Source organism: Falco naumanni, chromosome 1 (genome assembly GCF_017639655.2).
Source record: "Falco naumanni isolate bFalNau1 chromosome 1, bFalNau1.pat, whole genome shotgun sequence".
In the NCBI taxonomy this organism is placed as follows: domain Eukaryota; kingdom Metazoa; phylum Chordata; class Aves; order Falconiformes; family Falconidae; genus Falco; species Falco naumanni.
The window spans coordinates 31884694-31909578 of record NC_054054.1 but is presented as its reverse complement, the minus strand read 5'-3'; the positions used below and the strand labels follow the sequence as shown (position 1 = coordinate 31909578).

Here is a 24885-nt window from a genome sequence, read left to right as displayed (position 1 = left end):
TGTATGATGAGGGAAGTTTACTGGACAATGCCATGAGCTCCATCATCCCTAATGGGCCATGCGTAGCTGTAGTACAGCTAAGGCATATGCTTGCTATCTATCCAAATGGCATATGCAAAGTGACCTCCTGTGAAACAGTGTGCCATTGCCAAGTTCTGCTTGTCGTCTTCAATGACAGTATTTTGGAAATGTCTATCCAGCCTCCACTTTCCATAAAACTCAATGAAAAGATACCATCTCTCTAAAATGCTGAATTCTAAGCCATAGCTTCTAATATAGGTCATCCCTTGATTTTTTTCAGGATGAGACTTTTAAAATTCGTTTACCTTGGCTGCACAGGCATCTACATGTTTTAATTCAGGAGTTCAGCTTATGTATCTCATTGCTGAACCTTAGTGATCGTGTTTGTGTATGATTTTCTCATTTTTTCTTGGAGAGTTCAATCTGCCCTGTTTGAAGCAGTGCTAGGCAGGAATTGTGGGAAGGAAATCTCCCTGTTCATTAGCATGTTCCATGTACTACACACTTGGCAGTCCTGTGTTGGCAATTTTTAAACAGGTCAAGATACAATTGAGATGGTGGTAGCTGCTAACTGAAGTTAATTCCTGAATTTGGTTGTTTAGTACTTCAAAACAGTTTTGACAATTTACTTTCCCTTCTGGCCTGAATGTACTTGAAAGGATGAGACAATGTTTTGAAAAGAGGTTGGGTTCAGAGCTCAGCAGTTGGGAGTCTTCGCAACACTGCTTAGGCACGCTTATCATGCAGTAAAATCCTTAGACAAAAATTTGTGCCAGCACAGGCATTAGTCTGGGAAACTAGTGTTGTAGCAGTCACAGGTTCAAGATCATGCAGAAGTTCAGTGCTGTTGGGTAAAACTTTCTTTTAAAATGCTACCTCCTTAAACACTTAGAATACCTAGGTCAAGTAAAATTTGTCTCAAACACTCTTGTTTTCAAGTTGGCTTCATAGTGTACCTCATTAAGATGCAGGGAGAAGTTTTACCAGTAATTTGCATCTGTGTGGAGTTTAAACTTGACAAACCTGAAAAGCAAGCCTACTTGAATTAAGTATGATTCACACAATTTCCATTTAAAAAAATGGACAATAATAACTGCTTTGCAGTTGTGCTCTGCAGATACTTTTTTTTTTCTTACAAAAAAATGCCCCATTAGAGCTATTTGGGCACAATAGGAGCATGTGTAACTATGTAAGAGAACCGTAATACTATAATACTAGAAAAAAAGATGATAAGGTGTTAGCCTGCTGACATCCCAGATGTGTAATCTAATCTTTTCGTATGATTGTTGTAATTGTACTGTGATAAGGAGGAGTAGAGGTGTATTTTTGGAGTATCTGTTTCATTATCGTGTTCAGGGATCGTTGACCAATTTACCACAAGCATTGTTAAAGGTATTATTGCATTTCATGATAGGCATTGTGGAGATTATATTTCTCTAGCAATTTTTTTCTAAATATTTGAGTTCTGCATTAAAAATAGCAATAATTGAAAGGAACTTCTAGTTGATATAATTTAAACAGAAATATACTTGTTGTACATGCTTTATTTTCCTCTTTCTCTTTAAATCATTAAACATTTGTTAAATGGGAATCTGAATTTTTGTCTTTCCTGTGTGGCAATGCTCTACTAATTATTGCAGGAGCTGCAACTGAAGTATAAATTAATCACTTGAAAACACAGAAGTAATTTGCCTATGAATCAGTTCAACAACAACAACAAAATCCAAAGCTTTTAAATCTTTTAAAGCATTTATGGTATTATTGAAACACAGGTTTGTAAACTGCAGAGGGAGTGTAACTTAATTTTGCTCTCTAGTTTTGTGACTTTAAAGGTTCAAGAATTACTTGTTTATATAAAATGCTTCCCAGTTGGAGACTTTTAGTCTAACCACAGTGAAAAAGATTTGACGAGCAAGAATAGCCTCCAAATGATTTAGCTGTCCTAGAAGGTTGAAAGAGCTGTCTAATTCTTCCTCTTTTCTGGGATGTGTGTTTATTGCTGGTGTCTTTATATTAATGGGATGATATATTCATAAGCTTAATTATGAAGCAATATACCTGAGATTGATTAATTTTAGGATACTGACAGCTCATTTTGCAACTGCACCCAGTTAATGTTAGCGTAACCGTGTAATTCCTGGGTGACGCAAGAGGAAAACATCTGAAATCTAGTAAACCCTATAATTTTGTACAAAAGGTTGGTGCCAAATATGACTTTGTTAAAAAGTGTATGTATTCACAGGTTTTGTGTCATTTTAATCTACTGAATAAATGGATTTTATTTGCCAATTTGGAAATTACTGTTTGCATGGGAACCTGGTTATGAACTGATAACCTATTCTCTGCTTGCATACTGATACCATTTGTGAATTGTTTTACAAATCTAGGATCAGTGGATGAGATGTAGTTGCATGGAAGTAAGCTTATGTAACTCTTAACAGTTTGCTTTTAACAAACATAAGGAGCTGCTTCCATTTTGCATTTTGAGGGATTGCAGCAGTATGGAAGCTGGAGGAAGAAAGGGAATGAAAGGAGAGGGTACAGACTCTAATAAAACTGTGTATAAAAATAAAATAAAATTCTAGAATATCAAAATGACTCAGCTGACTGAGTTGCTGGAGGGGGGGGTTGACAGGGCATCATCCCCATTTACTAAAGGTGTTTTTGAGAAGTATGAAAATACAGTAAAGATTATTTTTTTTTTAAATCGCTCTTGAAACTTTTTTCTTTGGTGGGCTAAGCACTGTATGTACTCTTGCTGTTAGAGCTTACAGTTCCTAAAGCAAGGTCAGTAAATGGAGTGTATGAATTGTTTGGTGGTTGTTTTTTTTTTTTAATTATTTAAAATACTATGAAGTGGGTCTAAACTGAAGCTATGGATGCACCAGGTTTCTAATAGGGTGCTGCTGCTGCAGTGGGAGGTCCCATTCTACTCAGAGCATTCCTGTAGAACCATGGTGGTGGTGCTGGCACTCCCTGGGTTCATGACAGAATCAATAGAATTCACTTTCCTTCCTTCCTTTCATCCCCCTCCTCTCCCAAAAGATAGTGTGGGTTTTTTTTCTGGGTTACTGATTTGAATTTGTGGGAAGGTCTGACAAGTGCTGGAGTTCGTGAGACCTGTGTTTTGGTGGTGACAAATCAGCTGCCTGTGAAGCCGCAGTCCAACTGTGAGCTGGAGTGGCTGGGGGACACACATGTTTGCTTACCCTGACCTAGCAGAGAGGTGGGAAAGGCATTTGAGACTCTGGTGGCTTAAATGGTCACAGCAAGACTGTCAGAGTTGGTCTGCTTAAACCTTAGAGATGTTAGTATACTTAGCTGTCATTTTGTATTAAGTTCTGACTGCATTTAGGGTGAGAGGCTTATAGCTATCCTAAGCTAAACTTTGACTAAGGATGTTAGTCTCTGGTAAGATGTCTTAATTATGCCTAAGACTTGTTTTTTGCAAGTCATTTCCCTTACAGCATTCTTCTGTGTTTTATTTTCTACATTTAGTTCTTTCCCGTGAGAGTTATAGGCTTGCTAGGGTGTAAGAGAATACAAGCTTAGCTGCTCCTTCAGTGTAATTTCTTTTGGCTTCTGTTAAAGTTGATTTGCTGAGGTGACCAACCAGCTTTCTGCAACCAAACCCATTGGTTTTCCTCAGTCTTCTACTACTCAGTGTATCGATAGGCTGAGTTAGCTCCCTCTGAAGGTCTCAATTCTGCAGGTGGTGCAGGGGAAGCTGGTTGAGGAGCCTGGAGCAGGACAGTAAGCCCCTTAGCGACAGATTAGTATGTTCTTGTTTTTCTGTTGATAGGAAGCAGTCACAGTAGTAATGAAGCTCCTTTATGTGGGTATAGAGTAAGGAAAAGCACATGGAAGAAAGGTTAACCTATTACTTCAATAGAGCAGTGGTTAGAAATTTTGAGTTTACCAGTGGCTATCCCTGTCAAGAACCTGTTATCTCTTTAAGAGGTGTTCAAAAGAAATACGTATTTGCCTTTATGGTTATGTGAGGTTAGGCTGGCTTTTTGAGGATCTTCTTCCTTTGCAAGTTCAGTATGGTTCTTTACTACTTCCTTGCAAAATAATTTACAATTTCCGCTTCTATTATATGTTTTTGGCATTGCAGTGAACAGTGGCAGTTCAAAGAAAACAGTGAACCTTAAGTTTTTGTGCTTATTTGTTTTTTGGTTTTTGAGGTTTTTTAATGTTGCCTTCTGCACAGAAGCTGACCGCTTATCTTTTAGTTATGGATGGAAGGTTTGTTTAAAGATGGGTAACTGTTCATTGAACACTGCAAACATTCAGTCATTGAAAATTGAAAGCAAGGTTGAACAAATCCTCAGGTACTTTAGTACAGCATAGGATTCCTGTATTGGCAGGAAAGTGGTCTAAAAATATCTCTTATGTCTAATTTGTGACTTTTCAAGTAATCAGACAACAGAGGTAACAATCAGTAGGTTTCTTAAAGTTGATCCTTGTGCATCTAAAAAAATCCTTCTTCAGACTAATTCTTATTTGCAGTTATGCACAGATGGTAACTATAAAAGGGCACTACTTTATTGCTTGATGTCTCTGTTCTTGTATTAAAAAAAATAATCTCTTAAAAGAAAAAGTAGCTGCTTGTTTTTTAAAGGCTCACTAGTACTTTAATTCTGATTTAATAGGGGACATAGAACCACTTTCTTAGGAAATAAAAGTCAAGTTCACTTGTGAAATATCTATTCAGAGATGATGTACAAGGTGAGATCCAAGGGAAAATTTGTTGTGCTAGATAGACAAGAAGAACCATAATAACTGAGCAAAGTAGTTGTCACTGAAAGCTGTGAATGTGGAACATTGCATGTGGAAGCATGCTTCAGACAGTTTTAATGCATTAGCAGTTTACCATTATTTTAGTAGCCAGTTTTGTGATCTCTGCGCAGTTGTTTTCCAAACAGTCACTCCTTTTTGGTTTGAGTAGATGAAGATAAGACTAATGAGCCTTGTATTGCTCGTTCCCGATGCAGTTATAATAGATGAGCCAAATTACATTGTGTTTTAGGGACTGAGATTCTGTTGGCATGCTGGTTTTTCAAGCTGATAACTCAGTTGGTAAGGTAAGTGTGCAAATATGCAGTTTTCACTGAATGTTTGAGCCAATGTTATTTGGGAGTCAATCAAAAAGAAATAGTAGCATGTGAATATAAAGGAATCTTAATAGGAGGAGTAATTTATGATGTTTCTCACATTCTACACCATTCCAATATTTTAGTGGCGTATTTCAAGTTTGTAATATCTGTGTTCTTTAGTATGCTTGAAATCTTTTGGCTACTGTAGCTTCTTCCAGCAGGTATCTATAGTGAAAAGCAAAAGCAGGAAAAACACATCTTCAGGTAGGTATTTAGGCACTTTCTTGTTCGTAAATAAGCTGTTGTTACTGATGTTCTTGCCTTAACTTAGTGTGGCAGTTATGTGAGTTCTGTCTGGATTAAAATTATGTACTTTTTGGACTAGACCTTTGATTTTCAGAGTTATGTACAAGTACAGTGATTTTACTGGATGAAGTTTTTTCCAAATGTAGGTAGACCACTGTAAGGAACTGAATTTGTTTACTTTCTGTAAGTTGTTAAAAAATTAGTCTACTTACTGATATGGTGCAAGCTGTGTTTAAATGGCAGTTGTGGTTCTGTGATTTTCTTTTTATGGGGACTGGAAAAGAGAGAGGACAATAATGAAGGCAACGTGGGAGGATGAAAGTGGGTCAGAAAAGGGAGAGGGAGTTTCTAATTGAACCAGTGACTTCCAGTGAGAGGGCGTGATGAAATGAAGCAGAGCTTTTTCTATTGTATTTATGTCAGTATTATTTGATATAGTGCCAAAAGTGTATATAGTGCTGTGCAGTAGAAGACTTGTTTGAAACACGTAACATGTTCTCTGTGCTGGCGGACTTAAATTCTTTAAGTACAGGCCGGAGCAGTACAGGATCATGCAGTACAAAGATGTGATAGTGCGTGGTTGGTGGCATTCACCCTGGAGCAGGTGGGTCTGTGGTTTGTTTTTTGTTCTGTTTTGTTTTGTTTTGTGTTTTTTTTTCTTGAAGAGAGGGAATGTTTTGTGTATGGCTCAAAAACTTTCTGGTTTTGTTATTTCAGGGGCTGCTGTGCCCCCTACTTCCAAAAAGCCACAGTGCAGTTGGACCACCCATCATTCATTCTGTACAGAGGAGAAAAGGACTTTAGGAGTAGGAGAAATGCTGGCATTGTTCATGTCCCTTAGACATTCTTGATTGGTGAGGTTTTAATTAATTTTATCTCCTTTTGTAGTATGGATAAGAAAGAGGGTCAGCAGTATTTCAAAGCAGATTGAGGTTGGCTCTTTTTACGTTATGTGTGGCTATGAAAACTTTATTTTTAAAAATGGGTTAGTTTTTAGTTCAATTCTTAATCTTCAGGACAAAGTCTTTATAGCAAAATTTATTACAGTAGACACTGTAATGCGACTCAAGGCCTAAGTGCCGCTGCCAGGCAAAGGTGAGAGTGAGTTGATGACTGCATGTGGCTGTTAGTGCATTTGTTCATTCTGAATGATGAACCAGCCTGTGGCATGATGGGTGATCTAAAACTGTCATTTTGCCGACTTCACCAGCTCTAGAGATAGTGGTTATGAACACAGTCACACCTGGAGGGACGAGCAGAGGAGATAGGTGTCATTTCATCAGCAGTTTATGTACCTCAGGTGTGTGATATTATGGATGGAATAAGAGCCTCTGAAATGCATAATTTGTCTGTGTATCAGTTCCATATCATATTACATAAATCAAAGTATGTTCATAGCAGAAAGAACACTCCTGAGATGCATATATCACTGCAAAGTAATGGATCTGCATAATCTTCAGTGTCTTCTGCACCTTGCTTAGAACTGACTAACTTAGAACTGCTGCAGCAGTATTTTTATTGAGAAAGCAGGACAGCAACAACTTCTGTGGTTCTGTTCTGCTAGGTGAAAAGAAATAGTAGAAGATGGTAAAATGTTTAGGGTATAAGTAGTCTAAGGATTTTAAAACTCCTTTCTCTCAGATGCTATGCAGATAAAAACCACAGTAGTTAGGCACACTCACAGTGTAGGTTGGGTCATATTAGACTGAGTTATATATAAGTTACAACAATCTAAAGATCAGTGGAGAGTAAAGAAAAAATGTGGGGGGCATGGAGGGGGGTAGCTTGAAAAAAGTAAATCTGCTCAGAACTTCATGAAGAGTGAAGGTTTTGCAGAATTGCAGGCTGTGGAGTATAGGGTGGCCGAGAGAAGACTTCATCACCTGTCCTTTCTTTTGACAATATAAGCTTGTTTATTTTAGTTCTTTCCTTTTAGTTTGTTGCCAGTGTGTTGCTTATTTAGTGCTGAATGTTAGTAGTACAACTGTTTTCCTTAATGATCAGGCCTGTAGATATTGAATGCATTTTTGTTTTGGAGAAGATAGAATTTTTCTGAAGGTCTTTGTTTTAGCCATTTGTAAGGTTCATTTATTTAATATCCTCATCCATGGAAAAGATAAATGTGAAATGTTATGTTTGAGCATAAGTAATATTAGTTGTTTGTGTCTACTTCCATCTTAACTGAATTCATATGCCCAATTAGATGTCTTTTACATTAATCTCTTAGAAATTGTGTCCTTTAGGTGGTTGGGTTTTTTAATCATGTATTAAACTTATAGAACATCACTTTTTTAAGCTGTGCATTTCTACCATTGGCAAATCATAACAGTGTCTGATTTTCAGCTTCATTTAAAAAATAAAGGATATCAGTGTGAAATAAGTTGCACTTAGAAATCAAATGCATCGGTTTACTCCAACGGAAAACAAAAATTAAAAGTGATATTAATCAACAGCTGCAATTAATATATATTTCATAGAGCAATCATAGCAGAAACAGCTGTATGAAATTGTGCTCTGTTTTTATATATCAGCTCATGCCAGATCATAAATGGTCATTTTTAAAATATATAGGAACTGTCTTTGTGTCTGTGAAACCACTGGATGGGATGAAGTTTCTTAGTGATAGATGATCTTTTCTTTTCAGAGTTGTGTTCTACAGTGTTTGTAAGAGAATATGGCTGTGTAGGTGAATGCACAGAAATATATTCTATATTAGCATCTCGTCTTCATAGAAGTCTGTGCACAGGAAAATATACTTGCATTAACAGAAGATTCTTGTGGTTTAAAATGTTCTTCTGCCTTGCTTTTACTCTTCATATAACATGTTACTCTAAATGTAGAAATCTGCAAAAACAAAGTAAGCCTGATGTGGAGTAGCTGAGTCTTACTAAGTAGGATTGCAGTATATTGCTTAACCTGTATGGAATGTTTTTAACAAGTGGAAGATGAAGGTATAGCTCCTGAGAACTATTCAGTGTGCCCTGTACATGGACACCATTCTATATATGTTGGCTTTGATAATTTTTAGCTTGTTTAAAGTCCATGAGTATGAACTTTCCTCAATACTGCTTAAGTTCCTCGCTAATTTTTCTGTGGTAAGCAAATTGAAGCTGGAAATGGACAGAGGATAGAGAATTAAAAGAAAGAGAGAAAACAGAGTCCCAGTTTGCTGCTTGAATCCATCTTTCAGCTTTTCTCAGGTGACGTCTCTGTTAATGGCTGAAAAAAAGGAATACTTTTATATTAATCCTCAAACTTTAAACGTAAAACTAGAAAACCTAGTATTTTACTTCCTTAGATAACCTTAGTAGGCCAAGTGAACCAAGTGAGGTCATGTACTGGTGAGCTTGTAGTATACCACATTTGATAGGTTTGTGGTAACTGGTCATACAGCAACTTGAATTATTTGAAAATAATTTTTGTTTCTTAGAGTAGAAGCAATAGGCCTTGTTATGGTGAGGGTCATCTTGTGCCAAGGGCTGAAAGTACATTTGAAAGGCTTTCTAGCTTACCAGATATGTAGAAGTTGTTTTAATGTTGAGGGAGAACAATAGAAGAAAAACTGTAAATGACTTGTCTTATTTTAATATCTTCCTTTAAAAGGCTTTTGTCTCACTGTCCAGCCACAATCTCTTCACATTTTCACAGGTTTCGTGGCTATGTAAGAGGTCTAGGAGAAAGTTGCATCTGAAAGTTGGCTGTGTTTTTAGAACTGGGATTAAACAAAGCACAGAGGTTTCTTTTGCTGCACTCCTAACTACAGTATATCTATAGTAGTTGAAATGGCAGTATTTCTTCCTTCCCAGTCCTGTCACACTTAATGGCTTTTGGGGTACCAGCTATTTGGTAGATATTAGAAATGTTGGAACTTTGCTTCAACCTCTCACCAAACTTCATTGTCACTTCATATCATTAGAGAGCAGAGATTGGAATTTCTTGTGTTCATTCTTTCTGAGTTGCACAGTGTATTCTGAAACTTCTCTAGAGATTATATAAAAATCTGAAATTCTTTACATTAGACTCCTCCTGTTTCCAGCATTGTTTTCTTCTGACCTCCTCTGAGGAAGTAAAAACTTTCTTTAGTCACTCTATTCTGTATTTAATTTAGTATTCTTAATAATTTCTATCCCCTAGTAAGCCTGTGTGAAGCACACTGTCTCAAAACCCATTTATTTGACAGCTTTGATTAAGGAAAGTGGAACTTGCTACTCGAGTCAGTCTCTGGGTCTAATTCTGCCTTGGATTAGTGATTGCTGTATCTTATTTCTGACAATGTTGAGAGATTTGTGCTTCAGGAGGAGGAGCTGGAACAATTTCACTGAACAGTTATGGGATAACTTCCTTCCAGGGAAGTTTCTGTGTGAGCACTTGCCTGGGGATTGTTTCCAGAATCCATATTGAGGTATTGCATTCATCTCTTGTAGCTTATTAAAGAGTTCCTGTAATGTGTTCTGCAGCAAATACTGTGATATGTTCTACCATATAGCTAGACTAATAAAGAATTGGTTTTGCTATTCAGTTATGTTAGGTCCTTGCTAGATCAGTCAAAAGCATCAAGTGTGTAGGTCCAGTTGCAACTGATTTGGCAGTCGGACATTTTGAAGTGAAAGTTTTCCAATGAACAGGTCCTCTGTGCCTTTTGAAAAGCCAACACTTTTTTCCCATGTAGAAAGCATCCATTTTTCTTCAGTATTCTCATTGTATGGTGTCTGGCTGGCTGGAGTTACTTTTTTTCATAGCAGCTGGTATGATGCTGTGTTCTTTGTGATCAAAACAGTGCTGATAACGTGGTAATATTTTAGTTCTTGCAGAACGGTGTTTGCACAGCGTCAAGGCCTTCTCTGTTTCTCACTCTGTCCCGTGTCTGTCCCCCACAGTGACTGGGGGGTGCACAAGACATGAGAAGGGGACACAACCAGACAGATGACCCAAACTAACCAAAGAGATATTCCATACCTTATAATGTGTTCAGAAATAAAATGGAGAGGAGAGGGGTTTAGAGAAAAGTTACCCAGCTTTTGCTTGGGAACTGGCTTGGCATCGGTCTGCCCATGTGAGGTGATGAGCGATTAGCTTGTTTCTTTCTTTCACTTCTTCATTTGTTAAACAATGTTTAGCTCAACCTACAAGTTTTCTTGCTTTTTACTGATGCTTTTCTCTTCCCCTGTCTGATGGGGGGAGGGGAGTAAGCAGTTGTGTGGTGCTTAGTTGCCTACCAGGCTTAGCCCCCAACAACCATGATGATCTCTTCATGCTTGTGTAAGACAAAAAGAAAAGGCAGAGATCTTGACTCAGATCTCAACACATGGATATTTGCTGTAGTACGGTTTTGGATTCTTCAGGGTAAGGCAGGTATTTTGGTTTTCAAAGTTGAAAATTTTAAAACATGATGAAAATTTCTATCACAAAAAAAGCCAACAGACGAAGCAGTAATTGTAGTATTTTTACTGGTCTTTGTATATTTTGGGGTTGAAACTGAATGTTTTGCCTTGGCACAGGCTTTTCTGATGCCTCATCTCCCATAATATTCTCAGGCCCATTCTTCTTGTCTAGCAGATCTTAGTTTGCCACTCATGTCTTCCCATTCCCAGTCCTCACTCTTCCTGCTATTTCTCCCATGTTGGCCTCTCCGACATGCTTGCTTTCTTCTCAGTTGTTATTTCTGCTATATTCAAATCTGACAACTCCCTTTTGCTTTTTGCCTCTCTGGAGAGTGTTATTTACCGAAAGATCCATGCTATTCCTACTAGATGCCAAAATTTGTGTCAGTCTATAGTCCAAGAGAAGATAGAATTCTTAAGGCAAATTGCTAAAGTTTGTCTCTGATGTCGTGGAAATACTTCTTTAAGGCTTCTGTGCTCAGTAAATAAAGGTGAACGGATTTTCTCGGGGACTATAAAAAGGATGTTCTTGGCTGAAGGCTAATACTGGAAAAATTGGAATTTCATATTCCAGTCAGGAGGATGCTAGAGCAGTTTAGTGACCACAGATTTTCAGTTAAAGTTGAGGATGGGACAGAATGTAATTTTTATTTTTTTTTTTAAATAATTTGTTCTTGCAAATGGCAAAACTGTCTTGGTTAATTTTGTCTTACTTATTTTTCCTTCCAAAGCTGACTTGACACATACAAAAAAAAAAAAAACCCCAACCAAACCCAAAATCAACCAAAAACCAGCCAAAATAGTTAAGTTTATCTCCAGAAAGTAAGACTGTATAGCAGAAAATAAGTTTGGTGCTTTTAGTAGAGGCATATAACTACTGAGATTTTCTTTGTGCTCCTTTGTAGATGCTGGAAAACAGTGGAAATTCATACTCCTGCAGCCATAGAAAACTATAGCATAGTATGTATTGTATCTAAGCTAGGCATTCCAAATAGGATTTAGAATTCTGATATTTTCTGAAAATATTTGAAACTTACCCTATACGTTGTGTCATTTTTTTTTACCTAACTTGAGAATACTAAGATTTGAGAAAAACTAGTTAGTGTACTTGTAAGATTAATGTTAGTGCAGTTGTTAATTTCCGTGGTTACTTGAAGGGCAGTAAAGGTTAAAAAAAACAGAGAGAGAGAAAGTTCATTTCCCATTCTGTGAATGGGGAAAAGAAGTTTGAATAAAACTTTGAATAGCAAACTGGGGCTTGCTACATGAAAAGAATGGACTTGAAAAGAATGATTGGGGGCATGATACAGGAGAAAAGTTATGCCTAGAGTGCAAAATTTGGAAATGAAATTAATGTATGCAAAGCATCAGAAGACAAAATACGTGACATAATGGAATATAAATTATTGGAGAAAGTACAGGACTAGGAACAAGTGATTACAGTGTGACTAATGCTCACACTCATGTTTGCAGTGCAGTGTGTTAGGGAAATATCAATAAAATAGCTTGCACTGAGTTAGTTTTGTGAATTGAAATGTCAACTGGACTCTTGACTGTATATCCAGAATTCCAGTACAGTACACCTGAAACAGACCTTAGTCTTGGATAATAAAATTTAAAAAAAAAAATCAGGAAAGGAACTTCCTGAGCATTCAGATAGATATAATATATAGCTTATAATTAATATTTCAAGTTACATATATTTACCTTGTTCAGTACTACTACAGGAGTAGAACTATGATACCTTTTTAGTTTCCTCTAGTGTATTTTTTTGTTATCCATCAACCTTTCAAGATCTAAACAAAGAGGGAGAAAAGAAATACTGAATACAAAAAGAAATTCCAGAACAGTGAAATCCAGAGAAAACCTACGTAAGAAAAATGGTGCAGTCTCTGTCATCTCTAACAGGTAACCTTGAAATGTCTGAACTGGCTCATTTTTCCACATGCCAGTCAAATATGAAAGTTTGAAATTATAGCAATCATAGATATAAAATGTCATTTAGTACAAAACCATAGATAATGTTTCTTGCACTTTCAAATCAGCTGTCCTGACATCAGAATAATTAAAAAGCCTCTTAATCTTTTCTTCTACATGGTAGTTACTAGATGGTTTTTGTTGTTGCGTTATCAGTGCAGATAACTACGTGAAGTTGCAGACGTATGGAAGGAGTAAACCAGATGAACCATTAAATGAAATACATGTGATACTTTTTTTAAAAATTTCTTTTCATGTCGTCTTTGTGTATCTGGAGTTTGCAATGTGACCAAAAAAATCTGGCATCCTGGATGCAGTTGCTGTAGTGGAATATATCTGGTTCATAGGAATATACATACTGTACCATGCCTTCTAGTCATCAGTAATGGATGGTTAAGGAAAGGATATAAAAGGCTCAGTAAATGTAAACTGTTTTGGGTTTTTTTTTCTTCTAGTAATGTCTTTGCTGCTGGTGGAACATGGTTTAGGTTTTCTTCAGCATAATATTGGAAAATGTACACCTATGCTTAACAGAAGCCAAGAGAGTTTTGTACCAGATTTTTGTTTAATCTTTTGAGTCAATTTGTGGTTTTAGCCTTCACAATTTCCTCTAGCAATATGCTTCACAACTAGTTACAGCAGTGTTTGTAGAGCAAGGAATTTTTTTTTATTCTGAAATGAAATTTTCAGATATTCGATCTATTTCCCAATTCTTGTGTTTGTGTGAGAGAGGATAACTATCTCCTTTTCACATGTTGCATGTCTTATTACTCCCGTAAGTTTGTCACTTCTCTGTCATGCTGTCACTCTCACTGAAGGCTAAAGAGTTTTAGCCAACTGCTTCTGAAAACTATTGATCATCCATATTGATTTTTATGATACCTTTTATTACTCTGAGAACTTTTTTCCTGCTACGTTTTCAGTGAACTTCAGGCAGTTTTCAGAACTGTGGATGTGTGGCAGAATAATGCTATTGCATGATAATGTTTGTGTTTCCTATTCCATTCTCAGTCATTCTGGAATGCTAACTTCTTTGACTATTGCTATTGAGCTGGGGAGGTATTTTACTGAATGTGTAAGAATGCAATGTCAATCAACCTTATTCATGTACATATTGGTCACTTACTTAAATAATTTATTTTATTCCTGTACAAGTCTCATTAATTTTTCCTAAATATAGTTATCCCTGTGAAAAAGTCTACAAATGTAAGTGGATTGTAAGTCAAGTCTTAAGAGTTCTTAGTTTTGAAGAACCTTTATGGGATCTTTGAAATGATCTTGAGGTGGTGCTGTTCATTGACACCAAGGCTAGAGTAGGTTACCATCACCTTAATTGGGGTGACGTTACTGAGGAAAAAGTAGCTGAATTTAATTTATAGACAGTAAAAAATAGGACTTAAAGTAATTAAATATTAATATGTAATTTCTTCCTATTCTACCTCTCCCTTTAATGTATACTGAAAAAATAGTAAGTTCTACCAAGGTTAGTTTGCATCATCTCCTTGGATGATGCCATGTTGCCAAGGGTAGGTAGCATTTATATGCGTTGACAAGTTGATTACAGTGACATCATTATTTTGGATGGAGGAGGCTAGGGAAGGCTGGCATGTGACTTAACAAAGGTACTTCACTGAACATCAGATAATTAGAGTTTAACCTGTGCACCTGGTGCATCTCCATCATACTTTTCTCAGTGCTTTAGCTCTGCCTCTGAAGGAGGAATTTTGTACTTTTTCAGGTGCTGTGGATTCAGGATTTGACTAAAGAAAAAGGTGGGGGGACATGGTTTACTGGTGGCCTTGGCAGTTCTACGTTAATGGTTGGACTTTATGATCTTAAAGGTCTTCCCCAGCCTAAATGATTCTTAAAGTGACTGCAGTTGTTTTGTGTAGATGCCTTGTTAAAAAGGTTCTCTTTAGACAGCAATAAGTGTACATGCAAGGGGAATGCACCTGCTGCGTGCAAGAGCTCCCCATGGATAGATGTTGCCTTAGGAGAGTGTAAGGTTTTTGTCTGGGAAGTTTTCTTTGTATCGGTGCTGTTTCTGATTTACTAGTGTCTTCCTCATCTTGGATTGGATCAGTTGGCCACAGTCTAAGCGTGGTGTGCATAATGCCTGCTTTGCTCCAAAATGGGCACCTCCTTATTTTTTTTTTGTGGTGGATTAAAATGTGCAGAGGGATTTAAAGACTGTATTTCTACCCAAAATCAGGCAGCTGATCTATAGGGGTGTTTTTTAACTGTAGAGTATTGTTTAAAGGTAATCTGTTGTCTAGTCGGTGAGTCACAGACAGGTGAATCCTCTGCCAGATATAATGATCCTAGGTCTTCAGGGGAGAACAGTAACTATATAGATAGTACCGAGGAGGTAGAATACACACATCTACCCACACCGTTAATCCAAGGAAAAAATCAGAGGCACAGGGCATGCTCAGGAGATGAATGTAGGCACATCCCAAAAAGTGCTAGAAGCATATATATAACTTTGCTTCTGCCAGGCTGCAAAGCTGTTTGGATTTTCTGGTTACCTCTTTGCATTCACAAATATGACAGTGTAGTGATACATGTCATAGGGAAAAGTATAAATGAAGTACATGTCCAGTATACCTTGAAATTTAAAGTATATATAACAAATCTTGTAGGAAGAATTTGTTTCATTTAAAGTTAAAGCCAAACAAGTGAACAGTGTATTACCAACAGCAAAATAAAATGTGAAAGGAACTTCTGTCTGGTTGAAAAAATAAATTTTGATTTCGTTGTTTAAACAAGGAAAAAAAAAATTGGCTTCATCTTGTTTATTCAGTTCCTCAACATAGAGTGGACTGCCAGTACTTTAGAGGACTAATTTCTCAAGTCTTGAAAAATAACTTCAAAATTTGCTGAGTCTTCTTGTAACTGTCTTTTCAGGAGAGTGCTATTCTGCCCAACTGTATAAATGGCAATAGCTATGTATTTTTACTTCGTATATTTCTAGAATTACTCAGATGAAATTGGAATGTATCAAATTATTCCACCACCATTTGCTGTAGAGTTCAGGACAGATCCACGGCACGAACAGGGGAATTTCTTGTCACATCATTTAATGATCAAGTTCTTGTCCTGGGGAGCCTCCAACAGTGTTGTGTGGCAATATTAGAAGAGGGATTTTTCACTTTACAGGAAGCATGAAGGGAAAGAGATGCCTACTTATTATCAAAGAGTTTGGCAAGTCGTAGAGGTATTTATGAACACTGACAGCAGAACTATAGTTTCTTATGCCTCAGTTAATTTTTAGAAAGAAAGGTGGGGTTTGGTAAGTTCCCCCCCTCACACCCCCTTTCCCTATTTGTCCTTATTTAGATTGTGGTTATACTTCCTTACTAGGTTGAGCAGATGTACATTGCTGGGTACAGCCCTCCTTGTTTTCAGTTCTTTTACCTGACCGTTTTGGTTTAATCTGAGGATGTTTTTGTTCATGAAAATGTTTCTGCCCAGTGTCAATTTAGTGCCTTATGTAAGTAAAGACTTTTGTGGAAAGTCTTAAACTAGTGTAAAGGTTCTCTGTCAAGAACAGTGTTAAAGCACTGAAAGAAATACAGCTGTCTCAAACGCTTTGTGGCTAGAAAAGTTAAGTGTATTAACAGGATGTTTCAGGATCATGCTTGGCTATACTCCACAAGAAAGATTCTTGTTGTAGTTCTGTACCAGCACATATGAAATATTTTGTAATCCTTTTTATAAGAAGTCCTTAAGGAAAAACAGTTTTCTGAGAAGTTGTGATGGGAGGAATTAGCTGTGATTTGTCAACTTGGAGATAAGCCTGTTCATTTCTGTATGTTGATAATACTGCTTTTTGTTGGCACATCTGGTCAATACTGTGGCAAAGATTTCCTGGTTATTTACATACTTGTCATATTTCAACTTTTCAAAACAGAGAAAGTATATGTGATTTTAGCAAAGAAAGTTACTTAGTATTCCAAATAAAAAAAGGCTCTGCTATTGTGGGAAAAGATGTTGCAAGGATATGGTTGATATTTCAATAGTAATCTACTGAGGAAATTCTAAGGAAAAGACACCAAATTCTAGTGCATTTTCAAAAATTATAAAATTGGGATAATAATTCACTGTAAAATTGTGACTGAACACTTTTGGTTTAAATTAGCAACTTCTTCTTTTTTTCAGGAAATTTGGAGAGCGACCTCAACCGAAACGGCTCACCAGGTAACCGTTAAAGAAATGCTGGTCTTAACAATTTTTTAAAGTTACCATTTTCATTGTCAGGAGGATTTCTAAGTTAAAAAATTGAGTCTTGCTAACCCTAGAATTTTCAATATCAAAGCTTTTCAATTAATATATGCAGTCAGCAGCCAGTAGTAAGATTATGAACAGCAAGTGGCTTGTTTTTAATATGATACCCAAATCCCCTTTTAGAAGTGGTATTGACTGCATGTATCAGTTATTGTCGATTATTCAGCAGGATGTGAATCTACATCTAATTTAAAACTAAAATCTATTTTTAAATTATCAGGAATGAGCTGGGGTTTTTTCCTTGAGTAAAAGTGTCTTGTGCGGTCATGTAAAATAACTTTTTACTGCCAAAATTCAACTATTACATTACTACGGTCATGCAGCAGGTAAGAGCAAAATGAACACAGTGCTGTCAAGGAGTGATCTTAACCAATTTTTGCTGAAATGTAAACAGCCAGAGATAGCATCAAATAGTAGGATCAAGTCAATCCATTCTGAAAAGTGTTTAGACTGACTGGAGTACTGTGCCTGATTTGCTCCTGGTCTGTCTGGGAAGCATTTATACCAGAAACTGTGAAGTAGTCACCATTTTTTCAAACCACTGCAACATAGTCTATGCAAATAATTATTATTCTGTGCCACAAATTGTGTCGATTACTAAGCCTAAAATCTACTGTTTTCTTGAAGTGCAGAAGATGTGCTTTTTTATTTAGTTTTGTGTGGTAATAGTGCTGTAGACATGGAAACCCATTGTCACTATGGCCTACTTCTGTTTTGGATGAAATTATGTTGCCTCATGTGAAGCACAGGATGGGGGAGAGCATTTACATTTTGTGCTGGGGATTCTCATTACATTTCTGGGTAAGCTTCAGGTTAGCTTGTGTTAAACTTCATTTCAATGCAAAATTGATTTATACTGACTGATGAGTAATTAAGAATCATTGCTGTTTCCTGTTGGCCTACCTGTTTTCAGGGATATTTAACGATATTTTTTAAGAAATGCAGTGTTTTCCATCTTAAACAGTAACACCTTTTAGCATTACCCTGAAATTACTAATAGAATTTATATTCTATGATTTAAAAAACCCAACAAAAAATAATGACTAATCAGTGTAAGGTGTGTAAACTAAATTTTCAATTAACTATAGTGACTCTGAATTTCATGTGCAGGATTTTAGCTACTAGATGTGCTAGGTGAGTACAGGGTAGGTATCTGAACTGGTAGCCATCCTTCAGAGCAATAGCTTGTAAACCTTTATGCTGATAGAGGCTGGAAACAAGCAAACTAACTTTTTTCTTCTAAAGAGAAAAATGCTGAAATGGAAGAGAAGACACAAATTTTTAAGAGCGATTTGTTTATGTAATGCTAAAAAATGTGCCTGTAAACTGTTAAAGGCATTTAGTTCAATTGTTGGAAAATTATTCTGCTTTTTTGTGGAAAGGCAGTCCTGTTTGTCTAATAATGCGCTCATCATTGTGCGAGCTCTGGTGGAACAGCACTACTTTGTTCATACTGTGCTGGTTGTTTTTAGATGTAACCTATAATAGCATTACCTTTATTGAGAGTTTTAAGATTAGTAATGAAAAATGTTGTGCAAGAATTGCAATAGTGAGTTGGGTTTTTTATTGGTTGGAGGGGAACATTCCTAGTTCTTGTAGGAGCTTGGATTGTACACTGTAGCAACAGACCGGTAGAAAAGGCAGAATTTCTTCCTCATACAATGCTAAATAAACATTAGATAGCACCTAGTGGTTTTGTGCATGGGTTGCTGGTTTTGAGTGATGTTTGAATGGTAGTCAAGACAAAAGTTTTTAGTATGAAAGTACTCTTTAATAATTAAGAGTCTTTCAGATTGTCAGAAAGTTTTTAAACCACTTAAATGCAGCTAATACATACTATAATTAAATGTATTAAATTAATTTCACATTGAATTGTATTTTGTGGCTTAAAATATATTCTTAAACAATGGTTGCAAATAAAGTAAGTCTGTACACTTTGAGACAATTCTTCCACCTGTGCTTTCATGGATAAACATCAGGTTTACCAATGTTAGCTGTAATTAAGATCAAGGGTGGGAAATCCCTCTTCTGTAGGGTTGCATCTCTTCATGTAACTTCCTGTTAAATTCATAATTTGTTTCTCTGGTTGATGACTTTGAAGATGAGTGCATTGGTGGGCATTCAACCTGCAAAAGCTCCTTCAGGGACTTAAAAGTGTTCCTGTCAGCACTCCGACACAGCTAAACCCTAGGGTGTTGAATTTGGCATGCTCCTTAATGAACAGTTAGATTATTATACAGAAGAATGATAGGGTGTATTGCTATCTTCTCTCAAGGAATTGCTGTTGGTGTGTTTGAAGTAATTATAGCTTTTATGTGACATCTGTCATTACAGTGATGAGGAATGATAGAAAATCTAATTTATCTTTTTTTACCTGACTGTATGCAGGAAGTAGAAGCTTTCTCTAGAAAACCAGACAAAACAATAAGCTGAAAAATTTAACTTTTTCTTAGTACCTCCACAATTAAAAGAAATTTATATAAACTTTTCACTTAGTTAATAGCTTAAACAAACAAACTTTCAGAACAATGTGTTGTTACTATGAGAGACTGAATTGGTTACGGAGACAATATTGATTTAATCAAGTGTGTTCTAATCAAATGTTTGTGATATGGTACTTCATAAAATTGGGCTTTTAACATGGTGCAGTGATTGTTTTTGACATGATTCTATATTACCAAGTGTCTTTTTTTCTGGAAAACATAGTAATTGTAAATGACCACAGACCCCTACTGCTAGCTTCATGCAAGATAGGTGCTTCTTTTTGCTGTGTAATTGTCCTAAAAAAACCTTACTCATCTTGACCCTATTAATGGTTACCTTTTTTAAATTTCAGATGTTTGGGGGTTTTGTCCTAATGCTGTCTTGGAATTACTGTAATTATAAACAAAACCAAAACAACTTCCAAAGCTTATTTTGTCTTCTAATTTTTAGGGAAGCAATGCGGAATTACCTAAAGGAGCGGGGTGATCAAACAGTGCTAATACTCCATGCGAAAGTTGCGCAGAAATCATATGGAAATGAAAAAAGGTAAGTTTATGTTCTTTCCTGACTTCCCTCTACAGCTCTCAGCTAGGGGAACTATAGTGTGTAGTCTGGTGTATAACATTGCAAAATTCTTCAGATTTTAATGTAGTCTGAAGAAACGTAAACCAAACCGTGTTTTGTACATAATTTAATTATGTAACAAATGCTGCAAACCTGTGGCATTCAATGTAGTGATGCCTGTTTCTACCAACAGGCTCTCCATCGATGGATGAAGTTTTTCTTCCATTGAACTGTAATCGTTCTAATTTTAAACCTTCCATTTTAAGTCTGGAGTAAACAAGGTGATGAATGGTGACTATTTGTAGAAGAGTTTTTTCCTAAGTAATGTCAAATTAATATGAAAGGGAAATCGCTAGCCTCAGTAAGATGGTTTTCTGAATCGGATCTGTAATAGCTTTAAAAAGAATGACAGGTCAATCATAACCATATTTTTGATAAACATTCTCTTGTAAAAATCAATGCAGTACAAGTTAAAATAACAAGTTTTCTAAGGGACACGATATACAGGGAAACGTGAGGATGAATGCTTTTTAGGCAAAGGTGAATTTCTTGCAGTCTTCTCTATGTGGTGTTTTTATTGCATGACTAGTAGAAGCAGATAGGGTGGCCCTTCATATGCAGATTTCTAGTCCTTTCATGATGAAGTAGAATTTTCTCTAAGTATAAATGGTACTTTTCTACCTTAAATTTCACTAAAATAAATAGCGCAGTATTTTATTAGTTTTCAGATACTTTCTTAATATTTTTTCACCACAAAAGACCACATATTTGGGTCATTAATTAAAGGTGTTGAAGTTTTAATTTTTCTTTTGCCACTGTTGTGTAAGTCTGTTACATCATTGTTTTTCACAGTTTTCTGAGATTTGAGATTTTAACATATTTATATATGAAAGTGTTAGAAAACAGAGATGTTACAAAACAGAAATGTTAGAAATAGACCTACAGAGTTCTCTGTTCATTGCTGATCTAAATCACATTTACTGGTGTCTGCAAATCACAGAGATGCAGACTATATTTTCAACTGTTCTTCAGTATTCTGTACCTGAGTACTTGTCTTTCAATATATGTTGTTTTTTCTGTTAGCCAGTGTCTCGAGTCCTTGCATTTGGGCCGTGTCCAGGTTCTGCAGCTCCATGGAATTGTTTACTCAAAGTACTTTTTAGATCTTTCTAAAATTCTTGATGAGAATCAAATGGGAAGTCAGCGAATGGGAAAGGGTACAGAAGCAGACAAGTATGCTGTGTGTTTGCTATAGAGCTACACAGGCTTCTTGGTCACTGCCACACTGAAACGCAGAAGGGTTGCAATGCGAGGCCTTACTACCAGTGAATAGTAACTTTAACCCTCTGCAACAAACTCAACAGCCCAAAAGATGTAGCATAGCAATATAGGCATCTCTGATTGCTATCTTTTCAGATTATATTGTCATTCAGGAATTGCATAGTGAACTCATCACTGCAGATGACTTAAGTGTATTATTCCCGAAAAATGGGGGGTGTGCCTATAGATAAGAAAGTGACTTTCTAAAAGCGTATCTGTAACTTCAGGCAGTGTTCTGAGGCCAGAGCAGTTCATGCAGGCAGGAACATTTTACAAGGTTGTCCTGTGTTATCAGTGTTTTGGAGAACAAATTGCGTCAAAAGAAGGGAGAAATGAAAGAGATAAAGTATGTAATTTTGATTATTAAATGTTCCATTAGTGTTTGAAAAACTTACATGAGTGTTCTGAAGAATACAGGGCAAAGTTTCGAATTGTTATTTGCTATCAGTTTCTGAAAGCTCATATGTGCATTTCATGGCATTACTAGAAATTCCTGTTGCCTTGAATATACATGTATACTTCACGTGATGCTGTTGTTAAACTGTGGCACATACATTACCCTAAGTAGTGGTAATGTTTGTTCGGTAAACTATTCATCGGTTTCTCACTGTTTGCGATGATTGCTAACTGGACTTAGGCACCACTTAAGATTTTGTGAGGCGCAGTTTGCCTGTCTCAGCGCAGTTGCATTTGTTCCTGAAAGGTGTCTCAAATTCACCTCTTTGAAAATGGAAGCATGTCAAGTAACTGTAGACAATTTCAGAGCTTTCCAAAAGATGACTAATATGAAAACGGTTCGATATTTGTTAGAAAATAATATGATGGTGAAGTGATTGCCATGCGGGTATGGGCATGAAGTGAAAGTCTGGAATACATACTAAGATTTCACTTTTAAATTTAAATATTTCAGTTTTTCTTAATTGTGACACGTCATTTAGACTGCCTCTGCTACTGTTCTGCTAGTTCCCAGACTGTTAGCATCAGTAATGATGCCCTGTTGCTATTGGTATAAAGAAAAATGCCAGTTATTAAATCCTTGGATCCATGTGTGCCCTAAGGTCCTTCATGAAACTGAATGATGCTTCTTTCTTTTTTTTTTCTTTTTTGAGTGTTTTTAATTGCTTCTGTTTTATTGATAGCAGAACATGCCCTTTGGTGTTTTTTATTGCTGGACTGAGCAAAATTAGTAAAGATTTAAAGCCGGTTTATACAAGTAATCAAGTTTTTAGCATTTTTACATTACATACCATTTCTGTAGTGAGTTGTTTCATACACATCTGCTTTATAGACAGAAACCTATTTTTATGGAGAAATTTCATGTTTTACATGGGACTTTATTATGGCATGGATATGATCTGGTTAATTTTTGATCCATAAAGAGTAAGTTTAATGGCACTATCTTTGTAAGTGAGAATTCAGATTACAAAAGGAACCATTTCTTACATTTGACACATCTTTAAAGCAAATGTAGAACCTTAGAAAAGGCTAAACAAGTTCCCACCTTTTGTTCCAGTCTTTAAACCTTTTTTGTTGTGAGGTCATGGAAAATATTTATTGTTAATAAACTTTGCATGGCATAATTAAAAGGTTGGCACAATAACTACCTTTCAGTGTTTTGATGAGCTTAGTAGATGGTGAAATACCCTGGTGAAAACTCAACTGTAGACGGTGCAGATCTCACGTAGTGTGGTCTGGTTTAAATAAGCCTCACAGAAACACAACTCCAGGTTGTTGCCGCATGGGTGGAGACATTCTGGGTTCATTTGAGAGTGTTCTTGATACTTGGCTGTAAATAACAGTAATGAAAGGAGGCTTCTTCCTTTGAGTGGACTCTTCTTATTAGCCTTGCGCTTACCAACATTAATGTTCTTTGGTTTAACAAAGAAGCCAGAGGGTAAGAAACACAGGGATGGACTTCAGTTGAATTTAAGGCTTTTTGCCTGGTGTTCCTTGTTGGATGGCTGTCGTCTTTCAAAGGCATTTGGCTGGTAAAAAGCTCAGGTGATGTATAAGCCTGATGAGTGTGGGTGTTTGGCTTGTGCTTCTTGTACATATTTTTTTTTATATTTACCATTCACTGAAATTTGTCTCACACTCTGAACAGTGTGAGCATTCAATGGTTTAAAGGATTGAAGTGTTTTGGATTCCAAGACGTAGTTCATCAGTGGCTGAGCCAATCGGTATTTGTGGAGTTTAAACGCTAGCACTACTGATTAGCCTGAGAGTGGCCTAGCTGTGTCCTGTTTTATGTCTGTTAGTGAAGGAGCTCCCGTAATTTCTGCTCAGATACTTCCCTTGACCAAACCGACTATGCCTGCACTCTGGTTAACGCTCTTATTTATTGAGAGCATAGCCTTTTCCAGGGCTTACCCCATGGCTCCACTACTTCATTCATAGCACTTTGGCACCTAAAGATTTTTCGTTTGTTTGTTGTTGCATTGAATTCCTTAGTGGATGTTGTAGTTCTTTGAGCTCCTAAGAAGGAAAGACTACTGCTGAGTAGTTTCATGCTCAGAACAATGTAGGTAATTGACAAGCTCACCTCCTGCCTTAACAGGACTTGAAATTGACCAGCTGGTACAAAGGAAAAATTTCCCTGCTAATGTCACCCTGAACATAAAGAAAACCAGCTGGTAGGCACCTATAAATCCTCCTGAAGGCAAAGACTTCTGTAAGAGGAACACGGAGATGATTTGGATGATTTGAAAAAGCAAATCTTTATGAACAGAGGCCTGTGGTTTGAAAAAAAGCATTGAGTGCATCAGAACTAGGCAGCAATGGCATGAGCTGATTTTATCTTCATTCTTCCCCTTGCTTCTTGGCAAGTTCACTTAGGGTACCTTCTCTACTTGAAGTACCATATTTTCTGTGTATTGATTGGCCTGAATTGACTGAAGGTATTTTGTTGTCTCCTTTGGTGATTGTCTGATTTAAAACAATATTCCAGGTGGTGCCAAAGAATCAACCTATTCCACTTTGCTGTTGCAGTCAAGACTCAGAAACCACTAATTATCTTGTTCTTCCCTTCAAGTAATTTGGAATAAAGGGGAGCATCCTTAGACAAATCTCAGCTTGGCTTTTTTGCCATGGAAAAATGTTCAGTTTCCAATCAGTCTGATGGAACAGATCTGTTGTAACAGATGGGTAACAGCTTGCTTCTGTTTGCTCTGCTGAGTTACTGAGCCTGGAGTCTTAACATGAGGTTGCTAATACTGTGGTCTTTCCTTACTTAAGTGGCCCATGAAATTATCCTGTAGGAAGGCACTGTGGGGATGCCCTTTACTTTTTGGAGATCAATCTTCTGACCTTTCCTGGCTAACATAATTTCAATGTTATACTTTATTTAAAACTTTCCATCATTTCAATTACACTGATCACAAATTCTTGGAAGAAGTATGGGAGAGAGCCTTTTATGAGAAACTAGGAGTACACAACAAAATGTTGTA

General features: G+C 36.6%; 1 protein-coding gene across 9 annotated transcripts in view; it reads left to right on the top strand.

The window, feature by feature from the left end:
• RBPJ (recombination signal binding protein for immunoglobulin kappa J region) overlaps positions 1-24885 on the top strand; it is a 153763-nt gene that overhangs the window by 107585 nt on the left and 21293 nt on the right. For 8 of the 9 annotated variants that reach the window (XM_040587983.1, XM_040587975.1, XM_040587955.1 and 5 more), the window contains 2 exons: positions 16946-16984; positions 20006-20101. In XM_040587983.1, the coding sequence (XP_040443917.1) occupies positions 20013-20101 (89 nt within the window). In that variant the 5' untranslated portion in view covers positions 16946-16984; positions 20006-20012. Of the gene's footprint in view, positions 1-5182; positions 6281-16945; positions 16985-20005; positions 20102-24885 lie in introns of those variants that run through there. The other variant, XM_040588006.1, reaches the window with a different exon arrangement.